Raw genomic sequence first — 26,631 nt, forward strand, 5'->3', positions numbered from 1 at the left:
ATGATACGCAGTTGTACATTTCCACCCCTAACCATCCCAGCGAAGCCATTGAGGTGATGTCCCGTTGTCTGGAGGCCGTGGAGGTCTGGATGGGGAAAAACAGGCTCCGACTCAACCCCGCCAAGACTGAGTGGCTGTGGATGTCGGCGTCCCGATATAATCAGCTAAGGCCATCGCTGTCTGTGTGGGACGAGTCATTGGCCCCCACAGAGAAGGTCCGCAATCTGGGTGTCCTTCTGGATGCACGACTATCGTTAGAAGAGCATTTGACGGCCGTCGCCAGGGGAGCTTTTTATCAGGTCCGCCTGATACGCCAGTATCCCTTCTTACACCGGGATTCCTTGTGCACAGTCACTTACGCCCTCGTCACTTCCCATCTGGACTACTGCAATGCTCTCTACATGGGGCTTCCCTTGAAGAGCACCCGAAGACTTCAATTAGTTCAGAATGCAGCCGTGTGGGTGATAGAGGGAGCGACTCGTTGCTCCCATATAACACCTCTCCTGCGCAGGCTGCACTGGCTTCCGGTGGTCTTTCGGGTGCAATTCAAGGTGTTAGTTACCACCTTTAAAGCGCTCCATGGCATAGGACCGGGTTTCTTACGGGACCGCCTGCTGCTACCGGCGATCTCCCATCGACCAGTGTGCTCCCATAGGGAGGTTCTCCTCGGGGTGCCAATGTCGGCTGGCGGCACCCAGGGGGAGGGCCTTCTCTGTGGGGGCACCAACCCTCTGGAACACGCTACCACCAGGTATCCGTCAACTCCCTGATCTTTGGACCTTTCGACGCGAGCTGAAAACCTTTCTGTTTCACCGTGCAGGACTGGCCTAGTGGGGTTTTAATAAGGGCTTTTATTGGTTTTAAGTTCTTCAATCAACTCTAAATTTTCCTTTGTATTAATTGATTTTACTTTGACTGTAAACCGCCCTGAGTCCTTTGGGAGAAAGCCGGTATAGAAATCGAAATAATAATAATAATAATATTTAATATGAAGGAAAAATAAAAAACGTCCTTATAGGAGGGTTTCCGTAGTGTAGCGGTTATCACGTTCGCCTCACACGCGAAAGGTCCCCGGTTCAATCCCGGGCGGAAACATTATTACTATTACTTTTTTTTTTTGCAATCAGCTTGCAATTCAGAATTGCACTTGGGTTAAAAGAGTTTCCAAGTTTCTTTTTCCCTCCTTTTTCAATGAATGGGTCACTTTTAATCGAGTTAGCCTCGTTCTTGCATGGTGCAAAGCAAGCAAGAGAAACAAAAATTAAAATTACAGCACTGCCCCGCCTCCTCCCAAAATAAAGACGGATTTTTTTTTTGCCAAGGGACGGTGCAAATTGGTGGGTTTGCAAGAATTGGGGGAGAAATAGGATGGGGAAAGGGATGGAAATGGGCACGCAAGGAGACCCAGGGCCTGCAGAGAGGGAATTAATAGAGAATTTCAATCCGGTGCTTGATGCGAATCCGGAGATATCATTTCTAGTAAATATAAGCAATCTTGGTTTACAGGTAAATAAATAGTAAAAACAACTTTGCGTTGGCCGGGAATCGAACCCGGGTCAACTGCTTGGAAGGCAGCTATGCTAACCACTATACCACCAACGCCGCTTCGGGAGAACCGTTTCATTTTAGTCCCATTCTAACCTTCATTGAATACGGGCGATACCATTTGTGAACACGAATATTGTTTTTCCGCCTGAAATGTCGTTCATCCGAAATTTTTTTTTCTCAAAATAATGCTCTGCAGGGAACAAGAGAGAAACGGCTATTTGGTTGGGTCTGTCTATTTTCCTTTCCTCGGAGGCACAATCTCCGTCCCTCCTTTTTTAAGGAAATGGTTTCTTCCGCCTCAGGTGCCGGGCTCCACCTCACTGGTTACCTGGGCAACGCCGGCCGCTGCCATGGCAACGCGGCCCGACGCCGCCATTCCCCTCTTTCGGGAATCGTTCCGTCCAAAGCAGACTTACGCCGTTGTTTTATTTTCCTTTTTTATACAAAACTGTAATATCGTTTATAGGTTTTCCGTTTGTAATCTTCAGGAGTTAGTTACGGGACGGCAGATACTGAGCGTGAAAAGCCAAAAAGCGACAGAGTTTTGTAATTCTCATTCGTGTTTTTATTTCCTAGCACCTGCACCCCTTTTCTCTCAACCACGCTATTCCACTCCCCAATTTTGCGAATGGTTCCTTGCAGGATCCCCACCACCACCCTTGATATTTTCAATGAAATGGTCCTTGCCCATCAATCTCCGAACTGGGACTCCGCGCTTTTCCTCCCCCCCCCCAAGTCTCGCGAGATCATGCCTCACCGGAGTTTTATGCACCACTCCTCTCGCGAGAATTTAGAACTGATCCCTCCCCCTCAGTTCTAACCCCTCCTCCCACTTTCCCGTCCTTCTCGCGAGATGACGCGGCGTCCCGAGGGAGGCCGACACCAATTTCCGCTTCCGGGCGAAAGGTCGCGGTGGGAGGCTCGAAGAGGCCGGCGGTTTCCCTTCCCCCCCCCCCTTCCCCCGTTTCCGGGACCTCCTGAGTCCACAAGAAAGGAAATGGAGCGGGAGTGACGCCGCCGCGGGACCTCCCGACCTCTCCCTCCCCCCCCCTTTTCCCCACAGCGGACAAGCCACGGCCTGAGCGGGTGGCCGGCGAGCCACGTCGCGAGTGGTAAGGTGGGTGGGTGGGTGGGGAGGGAGGAAGCCCCGCCCTTGAGGAGCGCTGGCCACGCCCCGAGTGAACGCGCGGCCCGGCCACGCCCTTGCGGAGGACGTGAGGGGAGGAGGGTTGGTTCCCAACGGCCGAAGCTGGGGTGGGCGGGGCCTTGTGGCCACGCCCTTCGCGGGGTGGGGAAGGAGAGCGAGGCCACGCCATCTTGCGGCCGCCCTCCAGGGAGCGTGGCCACGCCCCTCGGACCCTGGACTCACGTGATGCGCGCGCCGGGGCCGGAGAGGAGGCGAGCCCGGGCAGCGCCTGGAGGCGTTTGGGGGTTCCGAGGGGTGATGGGGAGCTGCGGAGCCGGCCTGGCCTGGGATTGCCCTCACCTGCCCTGGGCTGCAGCTGCAGCGTGAGAGAGAGAGAGAGAAAAAAGGGTAGCGAGGGATTCATTCATGGCTTCTCTTCTGCAGTGGTTCTCCACCTGGGCTGCTTTTCAGATGGGGCGGGGGGGGGAGGGAACTGCAACTCCCAGGATTCCCAGGAAGCTCTGCTGCCTGGGGAATTCTGGGAGTTGTAGTCTTTTCCTCTCCCCCAGCTGCCAAGATAGAGAAACACAGCTGTATTGGCTCTGGGTGGAACATAGATGATGCTTCAGGGAGGTGACCTTTGGACGGAAGGGGGAGATAATTGCACCCTGGAATGGAATCATTTTTCCTGGGCTGCCTCTTTTCTCTGGCTTTTTCCTGGAACCCTTTGGTTTCCTGCAGCTTTGCTTTGCCTCCCCTGTTTTTAATGGGCTGGAAGTTCCACTTAGATACACATAAAATGGGTGGGTGGGGGCGGAATTGCTCCTCCTCCTCCTCCTCCTCCTCCTTCTTCTTCTCCTTCTTCTTCTCCTTCTTCTTCTTCTTTTGGTGGTGTGTAATAGAAACCCCAGCTGCGGTCGTAGGGTGTTGTCTTTTATTTTATGTTCTCTATGGCACGGCGAGCGGATTCTCGCCGTGCCATAGAGTAAAATAAACCACCTGCAAAGGTTCCTTTCTACGGATTGCATGAACCTTTGCAGCTCGGTGGTGGGGGGGGGGGCGTTGGATCGTGGAGGTCCTGGGCTAGCTGTCGGAGCTTTGGTGGCGTTTTCTTGCAGGCGTTTTCGTGACCCATCTTCATCGCTTGAGGCTTTCCAAGCAGAGACTGGACTGGCCATTTGTCAGAAACGGTGTAGGATCTCCTGCTTGGGTGAGGGTCGGGATGGGGGTTGGGCTAGATGACCTACAAGGGCCCTTCCAACTCTGTTAAATCTAGGGAGCATCATCAGTGCTGGAAGGGTCAGGGGTTTGCAGAGAAGAGGATGAGAAGGATTGTGGGGTCCTTGGTGTTCTCTGAGCTTGATGGTTTTCTTGCAGACGTTTCATCTCCAAGCTAGGTAACATCATCAGCGCTAGAAGGAGTTGTGGAGAAGAGGAGGAGGAGGAAGACTGTTGGGATGCTTAGTGCTTTCTAAGCGTGGTGGTTTTCTTGCAGTTGTTTCGTGACCCAGCTAGGTAACATCATCAAGGGAGTGGGGTTTGTGGAGAGGATTGTGGGGTCCTTGGTCCTCTCTCAGCTTGGGTGGTTTTCCTGCAGATGTTTCACAGCCCATCTAGGTAACACCATTACCAAGAAGGTCGCAGTTGTATGGATCGGGCTGCTGTCATGTGAAGCAATAACAAAATGCAATAATTTATTTTTAAAGTTTTATAGGCTGTTGTTGTGTGAGCCCAGCAATTATATTGGATTAAGCTGTGATGGACGTGGTCTTTGCATCCAGTCCAGAGGGCAAGTTTGGTAAATTAAGGTGGGAGTCGGGTCTGCAGGGTTGCAAGACCCTTGATTACGGTAGTCCTTTCTGGCTAAATTTGAATTAAAACATGTTATCAAACCAGTGATGGGAAAGGTCAGGCCAATAGAGGAGAGAATATCAGATAGGGTTGAACTGTGAGGTCCTGGATATTCTCTGAGCTTTGCTGAAATGCAGACATTTCAACCAAAAACTCCAGGCCTATTACATTAACATTCGTTTTCAAATTCATAAAGAATTCTGTTTATTAAAGCTAAGCTTACTTGATCTGTGGGGTTGTTGATGTCCTCTCTGTTTTTTGTCTGGGGAAAAAAAAACCCCACACAAGCTCAGAGCATCAGGGCCAGCCTTTATTTTGACAGGTGAACGTTAATGTAATACGCCTGGGATTCCTGAGTCATGTCAAATTATAAAAGTTATAAACCTTATCTACCGTACTGCAGCCTCAAACATACAATTTGGCATGTGATCCACTTGTGTGTGTGAGCCTTTTATTTAGGAGCGAGATGATTATACGCAGAGGGGCACTTCCGTTCTGTGAAAATGCTAGATCTTCTAATGTGCATTTTTCAGAATGGAGGTTTTTTTTCCTCTTCCCCCTTGAAAAAAAGAATCTACAGACCATTCAATTTCATTCTTGTGCTTGCTAGCAGATTCCAGCATTAACATGCGGGAAAGCTGTCCAGTTCAGCCCTTGGTTGCTGCCCTGTAACGTTTGAGGAAAGCAACAGAATTGCAGAGTTGGAAGGGGCCTTGGAGGTCTTCTAGTCCAACCCCCTGCTCGGGCAGGAAACTCTAGTCCAGGGGCCCCCAAAACTTGGCAGCTTTAAGACTTGTGGACTTCAACTCCCAGCATAGCTCGCTGGAGAATTCTGGGAGTTGAAGCCCACAAGTCTTAAAGCTGCCAAGTCTGAAGAGCTCTGCTCTAGTCTATACCAGGGGTCTCCAACCTTGGTCCCTTTAAGCTTTGCTGGCTGAGGAACTCTGGGAGTTGAAGTCCACAAATCTTAAAGGGACCAAGGTTGAAGACCCCTGGTCTATACCATTCCAGACAAATGGTTGTCCAGTCTCTTCTTAAAAACTTCCAGTGTTGTTGGGAGCATCCACAGCTACTAGAGGCAATTCATCATTCTACTTATTAATTGTCCTAACTGTCAGGAAATTTCTCCTTAGTTCTGGGTTGCTGAAATGTCTAAAAGGTTGTTGCATACTATTCTGCAATACAAAATCCTTAATGGGCCAAAGGATTGTCTTTCACAATGTGCTGGGATGGACCAGGACTCAAACCAATACAATTGATTTAAATTAATTGCGTACAGTTTATGGAATTACTTGCCATTGTTTAGTATTCTTCCTTTAATGCTGCCTTTAAAATTGCAATAATGGGTGGTTGGATCTTGCCTAAGGCTATGGGGGGGAGGGGGGAGATATGAGTTGGGCACTCCTAACTCAGGGGAATTATTTTGATTCAGGTTTTATGGGTGAAGTAAAATGCCTTTTAGCGAAACTGTTTAATTAGTGGCCTCTCTCACGCTCTGTTTTTCTTTTTTCCTCCGCACAGTTTCTTATCCCGTCTAAGGCTCGCTTAGCAGTTGATGCAGAAAATAAAGAGGGCTCGGCTGGAAAACGAAAACACAGGAAGTTGGAGAAGGTAACTTTCCTTAGGAGGCCCTGTTTTCTCTTTGAGGAAGCCGGAATTGTCCATTTCTGCAACCTAAGAACAGGCAGCTACAGCTTATAGCAGGTTGTTCCATGTTGCTTGTCATAATATTTACCTCTGGATGAGGAAAAGCTCGCTCGACATTTGTGCAGGTAGTTTTGCAGCCGTGGTGCTTTGAATTTGAAAGTGGGCGCTTTCATAGAATCCTAGAGTTTGAGAAGGGGTCTTGGAGGTCTTCTAGTCCAACCCTCTGCCGGAGGCAAGAGTCTTTATACCACCTGAGACAACCATTCCGATATTTTCTTGGAAAACCTCCAGCGATGGAGTACCCACAACTCCATACTGTTTAATATTTCTCCCTGCGGGAATTTTGATATTCACTGAGCTTTTCTTGAAGACTTCTCATTACCTTACTAGGTAACATCATCAGTGCTGGAAGAGAGTGGGAGTTGGAAGCCAGCTGTCGGGGTCCTTGATGCTCTCTGAGCTTGATTGTTTTTTTTATCTAGTCCTTTGTTTATATGCATCTCAACCCAAGATGAAATCCTGTAGATGCTTAGACTATATTTAAATCTCTGCGTTCTTTGGAAAATGTTTGCTGTTTTGGCCCCCATAATCACCTAGGCAAGGGACAAGATGACTTAGTTTGTGTATGAGTGGTGAGGTTTGACTGTGAAAATGAGGAAGGCAGTTCGCCATATTTAATCAGCAGAGGGTTAGATCGTTTATGACTTTCTCTCTTTCTCTTAAACTGATCTTCAAAATATAACTGCCTTAAAATAAGCCATGGCTTCATCCATAGGAGCTCTTTTCCTTTCCTTTTTAATTTGGGTTTCTTTAGTTCCTCATCATCCTAGGTCAGGGGTCTGCAAACTTGGCTCTTTTAAGACTTGTGGACTTCAACTCCCAGAGTTCCTCAGCCAGGAGTTGAAGTCCACAAGTCTTTAAAAAACCAAGTTTGCAGACCCCTGGGTTAATCATAATCATTACATTCAATCCGCTTACGTATTTCTAATAATAATACACACTTGTATTAAGTTCTAGTCTATCATTAGTCAATTATTCCACATCTTCTCTTGTTATCACTTTCATTTTATGGTATAAACATGTATACACTAATATTCCCCCTTGTTTCTCTCACTTATTCTAACTTTTAATCATATCACCCTTTATCAAGAGTCTTTTTTTCTTTCTTTCCTATCGTAACTTCTAATCACGTCACCTACCTAAAAAAAAAGAAAAGGAAAAGAGAAAAGGAAAAGCAACTCAGAACAACAACAAAAAAGAGAAATCCATCCATCCATCATCTCTTGCCCGCTTCAATACTTTCATTGCTATGCTTTTTTTTTTTTTACTTGCCTCCCGAATTTCTCTCTTAAATCTTTCTCTGTCTATGTCTGCTTCTTGGATGTTCAATCTAGGTATTCCTCCCACCTCTACCCTCTTCCACTGTCTTTATTTCTAAAATTTCTACCCAGGCCCCTGTCTTCCTTTCAAACATATCTCAAAAGCACTCCTATCAAGTGCTGTTTCTTCAAGTTCTTGCCTTCAGGTAGCACGGCTACACACAGGCAGGCCTCGATCTATAGCAGTTCATTTAGTGACACTTCATAGTTACTAACATTTTTTTCATATTTAACAGCCGTTGCAGCCATCCCAATGGATAGCTGCAATCACCCGCAGCTGCGCGGGTGATTGAGGGAGCCACACGTTGCTCCCGGGTAACACCCCTCCTGCGCAGTCTGCACTGGCTTCCTGTGGTCTTTCGGGTGCGCTTCAAGGTGTTGGTTACCACTTTTAAAGCGCTCCATGGCTTAGGGCCCAGGTACTTACGGGACTGCCTGCTGTTACCTTATGCCTCCCACCGACCCGTACGCTCGCACAGAGAGGGTCTTCTCAGGGTGCCGTCCGCCAAACAATGTCGGCTGGCGGCCTCCAGGGGTAGGGCCTTCTCTGTGGGAGCACCTACTCTCTGGAACGAGCTTCTCCCTGGTTTACGCCAAGTATCTGACCTTCGGACCTTTCGCCGTGAATTGAAAACATATCTGTTTATCCAAGCGGGACTGGCTTGATTTTTAAATTTTCAAATTTCTGGGTTTTTTAATAATTTTAGATTGGGGTATTTTAGTACAGGTCAATTTGACGGTTTTAAATTTTCGGCCATCTTTGAATATGTATTTTAATTGTTATTTTAATTGTGTATATTATTGTTTTAATCCGGCTGTACACCGCCCTGAGTCCTTCGGGAGAAGGGCGGTATAAAAATCTAAATAATAATTAAAAAATAAATAAATAATAATATTCATTCATTCAATTCATACGCTTGGCAGCTGACTCGTATTTATAACGGTTGCAGAGTCCCCGGGGGAGTCAGACGATTCTCCAAAGTCAACGGGGAAACCAGATTCCCTTCACTAGCTGAATCGCTGCCGTGATTTACTTACCAACTGTGGCCAGAAATGGTCCTAAAGTGGCCCAAAACTCACTTGGCAAATGTCTCGCTTAGCCGTGTAAATGCTGGGCTCAGTTGTGGTCGTAAGTCAAGGACTCCACATATTTCGGCTGTCCGATGCGAGACGGCCGTGTTGACAAGGGGTATGATGGATCCTGTAGATCAGCAGCTTGGAGAAGAAGCAAGCTTCTTTGGTAACTTTAGCACAGGTAGTCCTCGACTTACGGTGGTGATTGTCGTAAGACGTGCCACCGCCTGAACAACTCAATTTTACGACCCTTGTTTTAAGGATCGTAAGCGATTCACTGTGTTGTTAAAATGGATCCACAGGGTATTAAGTGAACCCATTATCTTTTATCTTTATTTACATTTATATCCCGCCCTTTTCCGAAGACTCAGGGCGGCTTACAGTGTATAAGGCAATAGTCTCATTCTATTTGTATATTTTACAAAGTCAACTTATTGCCCCCCCCAACAATCTGGGTCCTCATTTTACCTACCTTATAAAGGATGGAAGGCTGAGTCAACCTCGGGCCGGGCTTGAACCTGCAGTAATTGCAGGCTATTGTGTTCTAATAACAGGCTCCTTACAGCCTGAGCTATCCACGGCCCCTGATATTGCTTGATATCAAGCGTGTTTGCTGAAAAAATGGAAGCAAATTATTATTGCTATTATCAAATCTGTTTGCTGCCCATCTCGCGACGAGAGCGGCTGAAAATGCTGGTTTCCTGCTAAAACATTGTAAATCGGGATGGCGTGACCATGGGATGCTGCAATCGGCCATAAATAGCAACAGGACTTGTATAGGGGCCTCTGGTGGCTCAACAGACTAAGACAGTCTGTTATTAACACAGCTGCTTGCAATTACTACAAGTTCTAGTCCCACCAGGCCCAAGGTTGACTCAGCCTTCCATCCTTTATAAGGTAGGTAAAATGAGGACCCAGATTGTTGGGGGCAATAAGTTGACTTTGTATATAATATACAAATAGGATGAAGACTATTGCTTGACATAGTGTAAGCCGCCCTGAGTCTTCGGAGAATGGCGGGATATAAATGCAAATAAATAAATAAAAATAAATATACTGCTTCACAGTGCTTTACAGCCCTCTCTAAGCACTTTAGGTAGATAGATGAGAGAGAATCATTTTTTTCCATGTCGTTATAACTTCAAACAGTCACTAAGTGAACTGTTCTAAGTTGAGGACTGCCTGTATTGCCAGTTTGGGTGCACTCGAGGAGGAGCAGGCCTGTTCTGCCCTCGTTCCCAAAGAGGCAACCAATCAATCGACCAGAATAGAACTCGAAGGGACCTTGTAGGTCATCTAGTCCATCCCCCTGCCCAAGCAGGAGACCCTATCCCATTCCAGACAAAATGAAATTCAACAGTGAAAAAAGTAAGGTTCTACATTTAGGCAAAAAACCCAAAATGCACAGGTACCGTATAGGTGGTACCTTGCTCAATAGTAGTACCTGTGAGAGGGATCTTGGAGTCCTAGTGGACAACCATTTAGATATGAGCCAGCCGTGTGCAGCAGCTGTTAAAAAAGCCAACACAGTTCTGGGCTGCATAAACAGAGGGATAGAATCAAGATCACGTGAAGTGTTAGTGCCACTTTATAATGCCTTGATAAGGCCACACTTGGAATATTGCATTCAGTTTTGGTCGCCACGATGTAAAAAAGATGTTGAGACTCTAGAAAGAGTGCAGAGAAGAGCAACAAAGATGATTAGGGGACTGGAGGCTAAAACATATGAAGAACGGTTGCAGGAACTGGGTATGTCTAGTTTAACAAAAAGAAGGACTAGGGGAGACATGACAGCAGTGTTCCAATATCTCAGGGGTTGCCACAAAGAAGAGGGAGTCAAGCTATTCTCCAAAGCACCTGAGGGTAGAACAAGAAGCAATGGGTGGAAACTAATCAAGGAAAGAAGCAACTTAGAACTAAGGAGAAATTTCCTGACAGTTAGAACAATTAATAAGTGGAACGACTTGCCTGCAGAAGTTGTGAATGCTCCAACACTGGAAATTTTTAAGAAAATGTTGGATAACCATCTGTCTGAAATGCTGTAGGGTTTCCTGCCTGGGCAGGGAGTTGGACTAGAAGGCCTCCAAGGTCCCTTCCAACTCTGTTGTTATGTTATATATTATAAATGGTCGTCTAGTCTCTTCTTAAAAGCCTCCAGTGATGGAGCACCCATAACTTCCAGTGGCAAATTCTTCCACTGGTTAATTGTTCTCACCGTTAGAAAGTTTCTCCTTGATTCCAGATTGCTTCTCTCCTTGGTTAATTTCCATCCATTGTTTCTTGTCCTGCCCTCTGGTGCTTTGTAGAATAAATTGACCCCCCTTCTTCTTTATGACAGCCCCTCAAATACTGGAATACTGCTCTCATATGCCCCCTAGTCCTTTTCATTAGACTCTGTAGCTCAGGCTGTAAGAAGCCTGTTATTAAAACACAGCTGCCTGCAATTACTGCAGGTTCTAGTCCCACCAGGCCCAAGGTTGACTCAGCCTTCCATCCTTTATAAGGTAGGTAAAATGAAAACCCAGATTGTTGGGGGGGCAATAAGTTGACTTTGTATATAATATACAAATGGAAGAAGATTATTGCTTGACATAGTGTAAGCCGCCCTGAGTTTTCGGAGAAGGGCGGGATATAAATGCAAATAATAAAAAAAAAAAGACTAGCCCAGTGTTGGTGAACTTTTTTGGCACCGAGTGCTGAAACAGGAGTGCGCATGCAGGGAAGAGCACCGGAAACAGGAAGAGCAATTCCCTGGCGCGCATGCTCGCACCAGGAAGCTGAGCTTCTGGTTTCCGGCATGCTGTCACCTAGTACCCCAGTTTCTGGCGCGCATGTGCGCACGAAGACCAGCATGTGTGCCAGAAACCGGAAAGCTCAGCTTCCCGGGGCACGCATGAGCACCAGAGAGTTGCTCTTCCAGGTTCTGGTACTCCTGAGTGCACGAAGACCAGGTGGACATGTGCCCTGGAAGAGCAACGGGGGACGGCTGGCGTGCCCAGAGAGAGATGGCTCTGTGTGCCACTTCCGGCACGCGTGCCATAGGTTCGCCATCACGGGACTAGCCAAACCCAAATCCTGCAGCAGCCCTTCTTCATTTATGTTTTAGTCTCCAGGCCTTTAATCATCTTAGTTGCTCCGCTTTGCGCCCCTTTCTAGACCGGGATGCCTTATGCACGGTCACTCACGCCCTTGTCACTTCTCGCCTGGACTACTGCAATGCGCTCTACATGGGGCTCCCCTTGAGGTGCACCCGGAGACTTCAGTTGGTTCAGAATGCGGCCGCGCGGGTGATAGAGGGAGCCACTCGTGGCTCCCATATAACACCGATCCTGCGCAGGCTGCACTGGCTACCTGTGGTTTTCCGAGTGCACTTCAAGGTGCTGGTTACCACCTTTAAAGCGCTCCATGGCATAGGACCGGGATATCTTCAGGACCGCCTTCTGTTACCACATGCCTCCCACCGGCCGGTACGCTCCCATAGAGAGGGTCTTCTCAGGGTGCTGTCAGCCAAACAGTGTAGGCTGGCGACCCCCAGGGGGAGAGCCTTCTCTGTGGGGGCACCTACCCTCTGGAATGAGCTTCCCCCAGGACTTCGACAACTTCCTGACCTCCGGACCTTTCGCCGCGAGCTGAAGACGTATCTATTCTTCCGAGCAGGACTGGCTTAAATAGGGTTTTTAAATATGGATTTTATTGGGGTTTATTTTATATTTTGTATTGTATTTTAAATTTTAGGCCATATTGAATAAGTTTTTTAAAGAGTGTTTTTATTGTAATATATGGTATTATTTTATCTGCCTGTTCACCGCCCTGAGTCCTTCGGGAGAAGGGCGGTATAAAAATTAAATTATTATTATTATTATTATTATTATGCGCTGTTTTCCAAAGCCTCAACATCTTTTTTTGTAATGCGGTGTCCAAAACTGGAGGCGGTTATTCCGACGTGTGGTCTTAACTAAGGTTTGATAAAGGCAGATTCTCGCCTTCCTCTCTTTCGCCTTCCTGTCAGTGGTTTTCTGCCCTTTTCCTCCTAGTTCCTTGACCAGTTCTGGAGGAAGGCTGAAGATGACAGCGGTGGACGCTCTGTCCGACAGCGCCGAGGCCGTAGAGATGGAGGACGCCTCCACGTCCCAGTTCCATGTGGAGAAGCACTCGTGGGAGGGGCTGCGTGACATCATTCACGGCAGCCGGAAGTACACAGGGATGATCGTCAACAAGGCCCCCCACGACTTCCAATTCGTCCGTAAAACAGAAGAATCGAGCCCTCACTCCCATCGGCTGTATTACCTGGGTATGACCTCCTGTTGGTTGGCGGGACTTTGAAGCCACCCGAAAGCCGTCGTTACGGTTGGTCGCAAAGTCAAGATGTTCAGGCTGGATTTGGCCATTGATTTCTCCAAAGGGAGGATGTTCCATCGAGCAGGGGGGAGTCTCCAACCTTGGCAACTTTAAGACTTGTGGACTTCAACTCCCAGAATTCCTCAGCCAGCTTGCCAAGGTTGGAGCTCCCTGCCATAGAGCAAGAGCCACTGCAGGATTAGAATTCCGAACCAGCTTTAAAGAGAAATTGGATTTATGTAGGAGACTCAGCTTTTTATCTTTTACGTCCCTTCCTTCCTCTTCCTCTTCCTCCTCCTTCTTGCTTCCTCCCTCTCCATCTCCTTCCCCTCTTCCCTTCCTCCTGCCTCCGACCATCCTTTCCTTCTTCTCCTTCCTTCATCCCTCTCTCCCTCCCTCCCTTTTCACTGTTATATATATTTCCTACATATGTGTCTTCCGTTTCAAAAACAATCATTCTCTTAAGACCAGGCTGCCATTAGGTTGCTAGTTACATTCTTGTGTCTTATTTGTTTTCGGCCATTTATTTATTTATTTATATTTTTGCAAATAACTCGGGGCGGTGAGCTTAAGGATTCATCCTCTTCCTCCTATTTTTCCCCACAACAGCTATGTGAGGTGAGTTGGGCTGAGAGAGAGAGAGAGAGAGGATCCACTCAGTTGGCTTTCATGCCTAAGGGGGGACTAGAACTCACTGTCTCCTGGTGATTGGCCCAAAGTCGTTGTGACCCAGGCCCAAGTAGAACAGCTGAGAATTACTTCATTCTCAGCTTAGTCCAAATTAATTCCAAAACAAATCCTTCAGAAAAAGTCCTTCGGCCTTATCGCAAACCTTTGTCTACTTTGGCATCCGGCCAAAGGCTTTTCTTGGCAAAGCCCCACGAAGTTCAGAAACGAGATGCCAACTAGAAACCAATGTAGCAATGTTGCTTTCCTACAAAGAGCCCAAGAACCCTTGCTGCTCTTTTAAGCCTTATGGGAGTGGCCAATCATCTCCTGGCCTTACTCCTGAGTCGTCCTTTTTGCTTAAGCTGCTCTTGCTTTCTGGCAGCTCTTTGCATGCGTGCACTAGGAACAGGCGCCTCCTCTTCCTCTGCCTCTCTGCTGTCCGCCTCTGGAGGCTCTGCCGGCTGCTGGCGGATCACAACAAAAGTCTCCCAGCTGGCTTTCATGCCTAAAGCAGGACTAGAACTCACCGTCTCCTGGTGATTGGCCCAAAGTCACCCTAAGGTGGGGGGGACTAGAACGTAGAGTCTTCCAGATTGTGTCTCTATTTGGTCAACAGAATTTAAAAAGAAAAACTTCACTGTTTAAACTTCCAAGTTTTTCATCTGTGAGTTTAAATACATGGCTTCTTTTCTGTCGATCTGACTTTCCTCACCAGGAATGCCGTACGGAAGCCGGGAAAATTCTCTCCTGTACTCGGAGATTCCCAAAAAGGTACGGAAGGAAGCCCTCCTGCTGTTGTCATGGAAGCAGATGCTGGATCATTTCCAGGTGAGACCACCCGCGTGCGCCTGGCCCTCGGGTGTTTCAGCCAAATCAGGGCTCGGGGACCCAGGTAGCCCTCGCTGAACGACCACTTTCCCTCTCATCCAGGCAACAACTTGGATTGGTCACTAATCAGGACCGTCGTTAAGTGAGGACCGCCTGCATTGTCCTCGACTTAAAGGGAAATGCACTTAATCCCTGGGGCCCCTCCGAATCCACACCAGGGCTCTCCGTTCCTTCATCCCGCCGGTTCTTTCTCTCTGCCCAGGCGACTCCACACCACGGGATGTACTCCAGGGAGGAAGAGCTGCTGAGGGAACGGAAGCGCCTCGGGGTCTTCGGGATCACCTCCTACGACTTCCACCGAGAGAGCGGCCTCTTCCTCTTCCAGGCCAGCAACAGCCTCTTCTACTGTCGAGACGGAGGCCAGAATGGCTTCATGGTGAGCGCGTGTTTCCCGGCAGGATATTCCCTTCCTTAACAGCCCTGTTCTGTCCTCCCTCGCCTCCGTCCAAGTGATGGCTTAATTAGCCGGCACTAGCAGCTCTGGCAGCAGAATAGCCAGCGTCTGCCAAGAGCCTCCGTTATCTTCCATGACACTGGTGAGTCACTCAGAAATAAACTTCAGCTCTTAATGAGTAGATTTGCCTGTTACACAGCAGCTCTGTCTGCCTTTTATATCCTGTGGGGTGTGGCTCCATGACTCAGCACTTCCTAGGCCTGCCCCACCCCTGCTTCTGTTGTTCCCTCCTCTCCTGCCTACGAAACCTAGGGTCCAGCCAGGCCTGATTGCCATCAGCTGGGTCTGAAGGTGTGGCCTGGGGGGGGGGGGAAGTCAGGGGATGGAGGCCTCGTTATCTCCTTCACCTGGCCTGCCTCTGGCTCCTGGAGCTGAGCCAGGGAAGCCGGTGCTCCCGAGGTAAGTCCTGACGGCCCTTCCCCCTCACTTTCCAAGTCACTTTCTGGCAGGAGGCCCGGCTCGAGGGGGTGCAGACACAACAAGCCCTTGGATTTCTAGACCGCTTCACGGTGATTTCCAGCCATATCTCTCTCTCTCTCTCTCTCTCTCTCTCTCTCTCAGCAGTTTACAGAGTCAGCATATTTGCTCCCAACAATCTGGGTCCCTATTTTACCAACCTCGGAAGGGTGGAAAACTGACCGGCTGAACCTTGAGCCGGTCAGGATCAAACGCCTGGCAGTCCCTGCAGAATTAGCCTGCAGTACTGCATTCTAACCACTGAGTCAACACGGCGCCTGCCTGCCTTCCTAATAGACTTCTATACTGGAAGGATGGAAGGCTGAGTCAGACTTGAGCCACTCGGGATCAAACTCCTGGCAGTGGGCAGAATTAGCCTGCAGTACTGCATTCTAACTACTGTGCCACCACGGCACCCTCCTTCCTGCCTGCCTTCCCTCCCTTCCCCCCACTTCCGTCCTTACTTCCTGACCTCTATACTGGACGGATGGAAGACTGAGTCAGACTTGAGCCACTCAGGATCGAACTCCTGGCAGTGGGCAGAATTAGCCTGCAGTACTGCGTTCTAACCACTGTGCCACCACGGCTCGCTCCTTCCTTCCTGCCTGCCTTCCTTCCTTCTATACTGGAAGGATGGAAGGTGGAGTCAGATTTGAGCCACTCAGGATCGAACTTTTGGCAGTGGGCAGAATTAGCCTGCAATACTACATTCTAACCACTGTGCCACCACGGCTTGCTCCTTCCTTCCTTCCTTCCTTCCTTCCTTCCTTCCTTCCTTCCTTCCTTCCTTCCTTCCTTCTTTCCTTCTATACTGGAAGGATGGAAGGCTGAGTCCAACTTGAGCCACTAAAGATCAAACTCTTGGCAGTGGGCAGGATTAGCCTCCAATACTACATTCTAATCACTGTGCCACCACGGCTTGCTCCTTCCTTCCTTCCTTCCTTCCTTCCTTCCTTCCTTCCTTCCTTCCTTCCTTCTTTCCTTCTATACTGGAAGGATGGAAGGCTGAGTCCAACTTGAGCCAGTCAGGATCGAATTCCTGGCAGTGGGCAGAATTAGCCTGCAATAGTACATTCTAATCACTGCGCCACCACCGCTCTTGAAAATCTTATTGAAAAGTGCCCGAATGTTGATCCTGTGACCCTGGGGATGCTCTAATCCTTTGAAATGCAATGACCAGTCATTAGGCACTTTTTGTAACTTTGGTAACAGCCGTTAAACAAATGGTTGTAAGTTCAGTTGTATCCATAAATGGCCAATTAAAAAGGCAAATGATTTGGCTCCAGGTCTCTCCTATGAAGCCGCTGGAAATCCAGACGCAGTGCTCGGGACCCAGGATGGACCCCAAGATCTGCTCAGCGGACCCTTCCTTCTTCTCGTTCATCAACAACAACGACCTGTGGGTGGCGAACATCGAGACGGGGGAAGAGCGGCGCCTGACTTTCTGCCAAAAAGGTACTCTGCCCAGGCCTACTCATATTTGCAACGTTGGCAGCATCCCGGGGTCATGTGCTCACCTTCTGACCAGCAAAGTCAGTGGCGAAGCCCAATCCAGTTAGCAATGGTGTTACCCGCTTAACCGCAGCGATGTCCTTAACACCTGTTCCAAGAAAGGTCGTAAAACGGAGCAAACCTCACTTAACCGCTGCCATTTCTTATCAGAGGAAACGGCCGTAATTTGAGGACTACCTCTATAAGGCAACCTTTTTTTTAATTATTATTTGCATTTATATCCCGCCCTTCTCCGAAGACTCAGGGCGGCTTACACTATGTCAAGCAATAGTCTTCATCCATTTGTATATTATATACAAAGTCAACTTATTGCCCCCAACAATCTGGGTCCTCATTTTACCTACCTTATAAAGGATGGAAGGCTGAGTCAACCTTGGGCCTGTTGGGACTAGAACCTGCAGTAATTGCAGGCAGCTGTGTTAATAACAGACTGTCTTACCAGTCTGAGCCACAGAGGCCCCTTATTTGGCTAGCTGTTCTGTCCTCCTTCGCCTCCGTCCGAGTGATGGCTTAATTAGCCGGCACTATCGGCTCTGGCAGCAGAACAGCCAGCGTCTGCCAAGAGCCTTCGTTATCTTCCACGACGCTGGTGAGTCACCCAGGAACAAACGTCAGCTCTTAGTCAATCAGTGGATTTGTCTGCTGTGAAGAGGCATAGCAGTCCTCGCTGGTTTTATATCCTATGGGGTGTAGCTCCATGACTCAGCACTTCCTAGGCCTGCCCCACCCCTGCTTCTGTTGTTCCTGCCTCTCCTGCCTACGAAACCTAGGGTCCAGCCAGGCCTGATTGCCATCAGCCGGGTCTGGAGGCGTGGCCTGGGGGGGGAAGAGTCGGGACGGAGGCCTCGTTATCTCCTCCACCTGGCCTGCCTCTGGCTCCTGGAGCTGAGCCAGGGAAGCTGGTGCTCCCGAGGTAAGTCGTGATGGCCCTTCTCCCTCACTTTCCAAGTCGCTTTCTGGCAGGAGGCCCGGCTCCAAGTCACTTGCTCGCAGGAGGGCCGGCTCGGGGGGCGCAGACACAACACTAGCTTAACTCAATTTAAGACGCTTGATATAAGGAGCCTTGCAATTTTTTTCTCCCTCCCCCCCTCCGCTCCAGGTTTATCCAGCGTGCTAGACGATCCCAAGTCAGCCGGTGTGGCCACTTTCGTCATCCAGGAAGAATTTGATCGCTTTACAGGATACTGGTGGTGTCCGACGTCTTGCCAAGAAGGTACGTGGGCCAGGCTGCCCTCTCCAAGCAGCTGCCGCCTTCTCACCACTGAATGAAGGTCTGAATGATCCCCACAACACTGTCAAAACGACCTACCGTGTTTCCCCGAAAATAAGACCGGGTCTTCTATTAATTTTTGCGCCAAAAGACTCATTAGGGCTTATTTTCTGCTTAGGGCTTATTTGGGGGGGAAATACGGTCCTAAATGCATCCATCTGGCTGGCAATCTTAACGGGGGCTTATTTGGGGGCTTATATTACGAGCATTCTGAAAAATCGTGCTAGGACTTATTTTCCGGTTGGGCCTTGTTTTCAGGAAAACAGGATATGTATGTATGTATGTTTATATTTATTACCATAGATGATTAATTTGTTCTTGTATTAGATATTAGTTTATGTATTTATTAGATGTTAGTTTATTTATATAGGATAGGATAGGATAGGATAGAATAGAATAGAATAGAATAGAATAGAATAGAATAGAACAGAATTCTTTATTGGCCAAGTGTGATTGGACACACAAGGAACTTGTCTTTGATGCATATGCTCTCAGTGTACATAAAGAAAAAATTATGTTGTTATATTATAATATAATATAAAATTATTATATCATATATTAGTATAATAATATAATAATATTAATATAATAATATGATATAATTAAAATTATTTATTATATTCATCAAGAATCATAAGATACAACAATTAGTGATAGTCATAGGATACTAATAATATTTTCTGGTTAGGTCTTATTTTGGGGGAAATACGGTATTAAATGCACTCATCTGGCTGACAACTGGGGCTTGTTTTAGGGGTAGGGCTTATATTACAAGCATCCTGAAAAATCATGCTAGGACTTATTTTCCAGCTGGGTCTTATTTTGGGGGAAATAGGGTAGTAGGGCTGTACAGGTATTCCTCAACTTACAACAGTTCCATTCTGAAGGTTACAGCAGCACTGAAAAAAAGTGACCTAGGACCGTTTCGACCATCGGGGCATCCCCATGGTCACGTGTTCAAAATTCAGACTTTGGCAACGTATTTATGACGATTGCCTTCTGAGAAAAAAGTCCATGAGGAAACCAGATTCTCGGGCTTCCAAAGGCATCCAAAGCAGAACAACTAGGTCCCATATACAGGTAGTCTTCGACTTAGGACCACAAGCGAGCCCAAAATGTCTTGTTGTTAAGTAAAGCATTTGTTAAATGAGTTCTGGCCCATTTTGCGACCTTCCTTGCCACAGTTGTTAAATGAATCACTGCAGTTTTTAAGTGAGTATCCTGGTTGTTAAGTGAATCCAGCTTCCCCATTGGCTTCGCTGGTCAGAAGGTCGCAAAAGAAGGATCACATAATCCGGGGACACTGCAACCATCATAAATGTGAGTCAGTTGCCAAGCATCCAGAGTTTGACTACATGACCTTGGGGGTGCTGCATTGGTCATTAAAGTGAGAAAACTGGTCATAAGTCACTTTTTAAGTATCATTGTAATTTTGAATCATCACTAAATGAAGCTTTGTAATTCGAGGACTACCTGTCCCACATAGTATCAACTCTCAAGACGGTTTTTTTGTATTATATTATGACTGTGCTTCTGTGTGTGTGTGTGTGTGTGTAGTGGTGGGATTCTACCGGTTTAGACCGGTTCGGGCGAACCGGAATCTCCGACAATCAGATGGGAACGAACCGGTTTGCCCCGACAATCAGATGGGTCCACCTGCCTGCCTGCACTATTTTCCTACCTTTATCTCCTTCACTGATTCAACGCACAAATTAATTGTGTTACTCCTCTGAGGAAACGCAGAAGTGAAGATTTCTTCAAATTGTGCACGCGCACATAGCGCCTGTTAGGCGTGGACGCACGTGTTGGGCACAGGGATGTGTGTTAGGTGCGGGCATGCGATCATCGAACCAGTTATTAAACTGGTTCCCACCATTGGAGGATCCCACCATTGATACACACACAAACATGTATGTATGTAAGATGTATGTGTCGTGTCCCACTCCTCCTCCGACGGCCGGGTCTGGGAAGTCTGTATCAAGCGTGGCCACGAAGCCTCTGCAGCTTTGCCAAATTCCTGTCAGAGTTCTCAGGGCAGGCAGGAATCCAAGGTGTGACTTCAGCAACCAGATTAGACTTTGCCTGACTCAAGGAATGCCAGAAAGCAGATCCTTTATATAGGCCATGGGGTGTGGCTCCGTGACTCAGCACTTATCCAGGCCTGCCCCTCCCTTCCTTTTGCTGACGTCGCCTCTCCATTCTCCAGAAGCGGGGATCCGTCCACTGTGACTTTCCATCATCCTGATCTGCTGCTGGCAATTCTAGCTCGTGGCTGGCTTCTTCCTCACACGCTGTGTGGGGGAGGTTTATTTGCTCAATCTGTCCAGGCATGGTGCCAGGGCTGGGACCACTATCAGTCTCTGGCTCAGATAACAGGAGATGGGAGGGGCCCGGCTGCGGAGAGGGGAGCGGGCGAGGCACAACAGTATGTGTATGTATGTATATATGTATATGTGTGTGTTATGTATGTATGTATATATGCAGAATATATGTATATGGGCGTATGTATATATATATATTGAGAGCAGGCATCAGATTTTCATTTTAATATGTGCCATTATATACCCAGAGAAAATGACAATAAATATTTTATCTTCCCTTATCTAATGATGTTCCCCCCCAATCTTCCTACTTGCCTGCTTTCCATTTAGGACCTGAAGGCTGGAAGACATTGCGAATTCTGTACGAGGAGGTCGATGAATCGGAGGTGGAGGTGATTCACGTCCCTTCACCGGCCCTGGAAGAACGGAAAACAGACACATACCGGTATCCCAGAACAGGTCAGTGCGGGATGATGGATGGAAGGACAAGAAAGTTATAGGTATTTCCAGAACTGGAAAGGTCTTCTGTATGTCCACATGCAGTCTGTATGCAGGCTGACATATAGAACATAGAATAAAAGAGTTAGAAGGTGTCGTGTCCCACTCCTCTGCTGACGACCGGGTCAGGGAAATCCGAATCAGGCTTGCCTCTGCAGCTCTGCCAAAGTCCTAGCAAAGTTCTCAAGGCAGGCAGGAGACCAGAAAGTGACTTCAGCAAGATATGTTAGACTTTGCCTGACTCAGAGACTGCCAGAAAGCAGATCCTTTATAGGCCATGGGGTGTGGCTCCATGACTCAGCACTTATTCAGGCCTGCCCCTCCCTTCCTTTTGCTGACGTCGCCTCTCCATTCTCCGGAAGCAGGGATCCATCCACTGTGACTTTCCGTCCTCCTGATCTGCTGCCGGCAATTCTAGCTCGTGGCTGGCTTCTTGCTCACACGCTGGGGGGGGGGGGAGGTTTATTTGCTCAGTCTGTCCGGGCATGGTGCCATGGCTGGGACCACTATCAGTCTCTGGCTCAGATAACAGGAGATGGGAGGGGCCCGGCTGCGGAGAGGGGGGCGGGCGAGGCACAACAGTATGTGTATATATGTATATATGTATATGTGTGTGTTATGTATGTTTGTATATATACAGAATATATGTATGTATATATGTATATATATATATTGAGAGCAGGCATCAGATTTTCATTTTAATATGTGCCATTATATACCCAGAGAAAATGACAATAAATATTTTATCTTCCCTTATCTAATGATGTTCCCCCCCAATCTTCCTACTTGCCTGCTTTCCATTTAGGACCCGAAGGCTGGAAGACATTGCGAATTCTGTACGAGGAGGTCGATGAATCGGAGGTGGAGGTGATTCACGTCCCTTCACCGGCCCTGGAAGAACGGAAAACGGACACATACCGGTATCCCAGAACAGGTCAGTGCGGGATGACGGATGGAAGGACAAGAAAGTTATAGGTATTTCCAGAACTGGAAAGGTCTTCTGTATGTCCACATGCAGTCTGTATGCAGGCTGACATATAGAACATAGAATAAAAGAGTTGGAGGGTGTCGTGTCCCACTCCTCCGCTGACGACCGGGTCAGGGAAATCCGAATCAGGCTTGCCTCTGCAGCTCTGCCAAAGTCCTAGCAAAGTTCTCAAGGCAGGCCGGAGACCAGAAAGTGACTTCAGCAAGATATGTTAGACTTTGCCTGACTCAGAGACTGCCAGAAAGCAGATCCTTTATATAGGCCATGGAGTGTGGCTCCATGACTCAGCACTTATCCAGGCCTGCCCCTCCCTTCCTTCTGTCGCCGCCGCCTATCAATTCTTCTGAAGCGAGGGTCACTCCAGTCTGCAGCTGTTGGTAATTGACCTCCCTCAGGCTCACATGCTGTGGGGGAGGGGGAGGGGTCTAGTTGCTCCGTTTGCCTGGGCATGGAGCCAGAGCTGGGGGCTGGAGATACTTCTTCCTCCTCAGCCGGTCTGGGCATGGAGCCAGGGCTGGGGCCGGGAGGCATACTAGGACATTCCTCAGCGTTTGGAAGCAGATAAGAAGGCCCCGGCTGCGGTGAAAGCGGACGAGACACAACAGAGGGGACCTTGGAGGTCTTCTAGTCCAACCCCCTGCTCAAGCAAGAGACCCTATATCATTCAGGACAAATGGTGGTCCAATCTCTTCTTCAAAACCTCCAGTGTTGGCCCATTCACAATTTCTGGAAGCAACTTATTCCACTGATTACTTATTCTAACTATTAGGAAGTTTCTCCTTAATTCCAGGTTGCTTCTCTCCTTGGTGAGTTTCCATCCCTTGCTTCTTGTCCTGCCTTCAGGTGCTTTGGAGAACAGGTCAAACCCCTCCCCCCTCTTCTTTATGGCAGCCCCTCAAATGTTGAAACACTTTCTATCATGTCATCCCTAATCATTTTCTTGGATAGAGTTGGCATACCTAGTTTATTTTTTATTTATTTATTTATTCGTCGTAACAATATATACAAGTATAACATAGAGGATTATATAATATATAAACATATATATGAGGAGAAACAAGGTACTATAAACACATATATACAAAGGGGAAGAAACAATAGGCACGTTTGTGCTCTTATGCACGACCCTTAGAGTCCTCTTAGGAAAGTGGTGAGGTCAACCGTGGATAGATTTTGAGTAAAGCTTTTGGGGTTATGAGAAGAAACCAAAGAGTCAGGTAATGCATTCCAAGCATAGATAATTCTGTTACAGAAATCGTGTTTTCTGCAATCTAAACTGGAGCGGTTGACATTGAGTTTAAATCTGTTGGTAGCTCTAGTGATATTGTTATTGAAACTAAAATAGTCATTAACAGGAAGGACATTACAACGGATGATTTTATGAGCTAAACCCAGGTCCTGTCGAAGGCGACGAAGTTCCAAGTTTTCTAGACCCAGGATATCAAGTCTGCAACCATTCATCGTAGAGTTCTTGTTGGTCTCTGAAATATTTCTAGAGTCTCAACATCTTTTTTCTTATGGCTTTGTGTTACCCTCACCAATTTGGAGTAATCTAATCATGGCTTACAGGGACGCGGTGGCTAAGTGGCTAAGACGCTGAGCTTGTCAATCGGAAGGTCGGCAGTTCAGCGGTTCAAATCCCTAGTGCCGCGTAACGGGGTGAGCTCCCGTTACTTGTCCCGGCTTCTGCCGACCTAGCAGTTTGAAAGCACATAAAAAATGCAAGTAGAAAAATAGGGACCCACCTTTGATGGGAAGGTAACAGTGTTCTGTCCGCCTTTGGCGTTTACTCATGTTGGCCACATGACCACAGAGACGTCTTTGGACAGTGCTGGACAGAGAGGAGCACCGCCCCCTAGAGTCGGGAACGACTAGCACATATGTGCAAGGGGAACTTTTACCTTTAATCATGGCTTTTCCATGGTGGGACGTGCTACCCTTAAACTGAGCACTCTGAGATGGGAGGAACATACATTTAAGATATCATATTGTGCACCAGATAGGATTGTGGATAAAATTGGATTATCTACTTAGGGGGCCCCTTGCCAGGTGCTAAGAAATTAACCTAAGTGATTAGAATTTTTTTTTTTCCCCGATGGGGGAAAAAAAACCCTCCTAAATGCGGATGTCAAAGCTTCAAATCACGATATTTTGCATCTCTTTATTATATCTCCATTTCAGGCAGCAAAAATCCCAAAATCGCGTTAAAGCTGGCAGAGTTTCAAACCGACAGCCAAGGAAAGGTGAGTATAACCTTTTTGGCTCCAATATATGGAAGCTTTGATTTTTACACTTACACTATCTTGGGCCCTGCTTGTCTTTTCCAACCAGTTCTTTAAAAAATAGAGACTAGGACAGAGAGTCATAGAGTCAAAATAGGGCTGGAAGGGACCTTGGAGGTCTTCTAGTCCAGCTCCTTAGCTAAGGAAGGAAGCCTTTTATACCATCCTGGACCAATGGTGCTCCAATCTTTTAAAAATCAGATGCAATACATGTAAACCCTCGTTTTACATCCACAATTGTGTCCAACATATTTTAAGTGAGTTTTGCCCCATTTTATGACCTACCTTGTCACAGTTGTTAAGTGAATCGCCGCAAAGGATAAGTTAGTAACCCGGTTGTAAAGTGAATCTGTAAAGTTGAGAGTGAGTTTTGCCTCATTTTACGACCTTTTGTGCCGCCGTTGTTAAGTGAATCACCACACTTGTGAGGTTAGTAACACGGTTGTTAAGTGAATCTGGCTTCCCCATTGACTTTGGCTCGTCCAAAGGTCGCAAAATGGGATCATATGATCCCCGGGATGCTGCAACGGTCATAAATATGAGTCGGTTGCCAAGCGTCTGAATTTTTGATCACCTGGTCGTGGGGAATGCTGCCACAGTCGTCAGTGTGAAAAAAATGGTCATAAGTCACATTTTTCGGTGCCATTGTAATTTTGGACGGTCACTGAACGAACTGTTGTAAGTCGAGGACTACCTATATCCGTGATGGCGAACCTATGGCATGCATGCCACAGGTGACACACAGAGCCAGATTGGTGGGCATGCAAGCTCAGCTCCAGCGCACATGTGCATGATAGCCAGCCGATTTTCGGGCCTTTTGGGCCCAACTGAAGTAGGGAAACAGGCTGTTTCTAGCCTCCGAAACATATATATGTTTTCTGAGGTTTTCGCTGGTGTTTGTATGTAGGTCTTTGGTTATTCGGGTTTTCTCCTGCGTAAAATTGGAAGTGTCTTGGCGACATTTCCACAAAGTCTCATTCGTCATCTTCAGGCTAGTGTTTTCAGCTTTGTGCTTCTAGGAGCAATGTGTGATCGCAGCTGTTTCTTCCTTTTAACTGCTAGTGGGGTTTGAACTGATTGGTTGGGAGCTTGGCTGTGTTCTGATTGGGTGGAGGTGTGTTCTGATTGGTTGGAGGCTTGGCTGTGCTGTGATTGGATGGTGGGGTTGGCTGTGCTCTGATTGGCTGGGGCTGTGTTCTGTTTGGGTGGGGGCTTGGTTGTGCTCAGGTAAGTCTGAGTTGCAGGGGGATTTGAATTGGTGAGATGCATTACTGTTGTTTGGATTCTCGTTTGTGGTTGTGCTACATCTTCATGGTGGGTGTCAGTCTGCCGCATGTATGGATTGGAGGGGTTTGAAATGGCTAATGATGCAGCTGCGGTCTGACTTCTGGTCCGTGGTCCTGCTTCATCATTGGTGTGGGTTTGAGTCTGCTTTCCGTGTGGATGTGTGGTGGTGACATGCTGTGTGGCCCTTGTAGGTGTGGGTCTGGCGTCATTCCTCATGTTAGGGACTCGTTTGTCGATAAGGGCGGGTTTCCAAATGGCTGATAGGCGGGAGGTATCATCTCGTTTTTTCATGCAGTGTGGGCGTTTTTCTATGTCGATGGCTTCTCTGATTATTCTGTTGTTAGAGGGTTCAGTTTTGGTGATAGTTCTGGTCTTTTTAAAGTCAATTTTATGTCCTGTGGCTTTAAGGTGTTGGACCAGGGAAGAAGTTGGTTCCTCTTTTCTGACTGAGTTTTTATGTTCTTCAGTGCGGGCACTTATTCTTCTGTTGGTTTGTCCGATGTATGTGGTATTGGTTTGTCCGATGTATTTTGTATTTGTCGGATGTATTGGTATTGGTATGTCCGATGTATCTCCCCCTACCCATTTCAGTGTGTTTTAGGGAGAAATTTGGGGCTGTAACAGGGGTGAAATGCTCTCAGTTCATACCAGATCAGCTGATCCGGTAGCAATGGCGGCGGGTGGTTCAGAGAACTGGTTGCAAAAATCCCTGCCTCCCCCCCCATGCCCAGCTGAGCCACGCGATCATCCAAGCCTTTTTTTTTTACTTTTAAAAGCATTTTTAACACCCTCTTCGGCTGAAGAGGTTGTAAAAAAAATGCTTTTGAAGGGTTAAAACAAGGCTTTGACGATCCCAGCTGAGATGCCTGATCATCGGAGGTGGTTTTTTTTACTTTTAAAAACATTTTTTAAAAGGTAAAAAAGCTGAAATCTGCTAGACAAAAAATGGGGTGGGGGTGCAGGTAAAAAATGGGGTGGGGGGTTCGTTTGAGAGAGAGAGAGAGAAAAGAGAAAGAGGGAGGGAGGGAGGGAGGAAAAAGGAG

General features: G+C 47.5%; 1 protein-coding gene and 2 non-coding genes across 6 annotated transcripts in view; 2 read left to right on the forward strand and 1 right to left on the reverse strand.

The window, feature by feature from the left end:
• Positions 1–1,022: 1,022 nt before the first annotated feature.
• Positions 1,023–1,095, forward strand: TRNAV-CAC (transfer RNA valine (anticodon CAC)). Its single transcript has one exon. It is a non-coding gene; the product is annotated as a tRNA-Val (tRNA).
• Positions 1,096–1,530: 435 nt separating this feature from the next.
• On the reverse strand, positions 1,531–1,602 carry TRNAG-UCC (transfer RNA glycine (anticodon UCC)). The gene has a single exon. It is a non-coding gene; the product is annotated as a tRNA-Gly (tRNA).
• Positions 1,603–2,499: 897 nt separating this feature from the next.
• DPP9 (dipeptidyl peptidase 9) overlaps positions 2,500–26,631 on the forward strand; it is a 59,414-nt gene continuing 35,282 nt past the window's right edge. Inside the window, exons 1-10 of one of the 4 annotated variants that reach the window (XM_058163603.1) lie at positions 2,500–2,660; positions 4,052–4,189; positions 6,047–6,136; positions 12,660–12,916; positions 14,348–14,460; positions 14,723–14,896; positions 16,717–16,885; positions 18,042–18,155; positions 21,837–21,965; positions 24,201–24,262. In XM_058163603.1, the coding sequence (XP_058019586.1) occupies positions 6,081–6,136; positions 12,660–12,916; positions 14,348–14,460; positions 14,723–14,896; positions 16,717–16,885; positions 18,042–18,155; positions 21,837–21,965; positions 24,201–24,262 (1,074 nt within the window). In that variant the 5' untranslated portion in view covers positions 2,500–2,660; positions 4,052–4,189; positions 6,047–6,080. Of the gene's footprint in view, positions 2,661–2,905; positions 3,083–4,051; positions 4,190–6,046; positions 6,137–12,659; positions 12,917–14,347; positions 14,461–14,722; positions 14,897–16,716; positions 16,886–18,041; positions 18,156–21,836; positions 21,966–24,200; positions 24,263–26,631 lie in introns of those variants that run through there. The other 3 variants (XM_058163600.1, XM_058163601.1, XM_058163602.1) reach the window with 3 other exon arrangements.

The sequence above is a fragment of the Ahaetulla prasina genome, chromosome 1, assembly GCF_028640845.1.
Source record: "Ahaetulla prasina isolate Xishuangbanna chromosome 1, ASM2864084v1, whole genome shotgun sequence".
In the NCBI taxonomy this organism is placed as follows: Eukaryota; Metazoa; Chordata; class Lepidosauria; order Squamata; family Colubridae; genus Ahaetulla; species Ahaetulla prasina.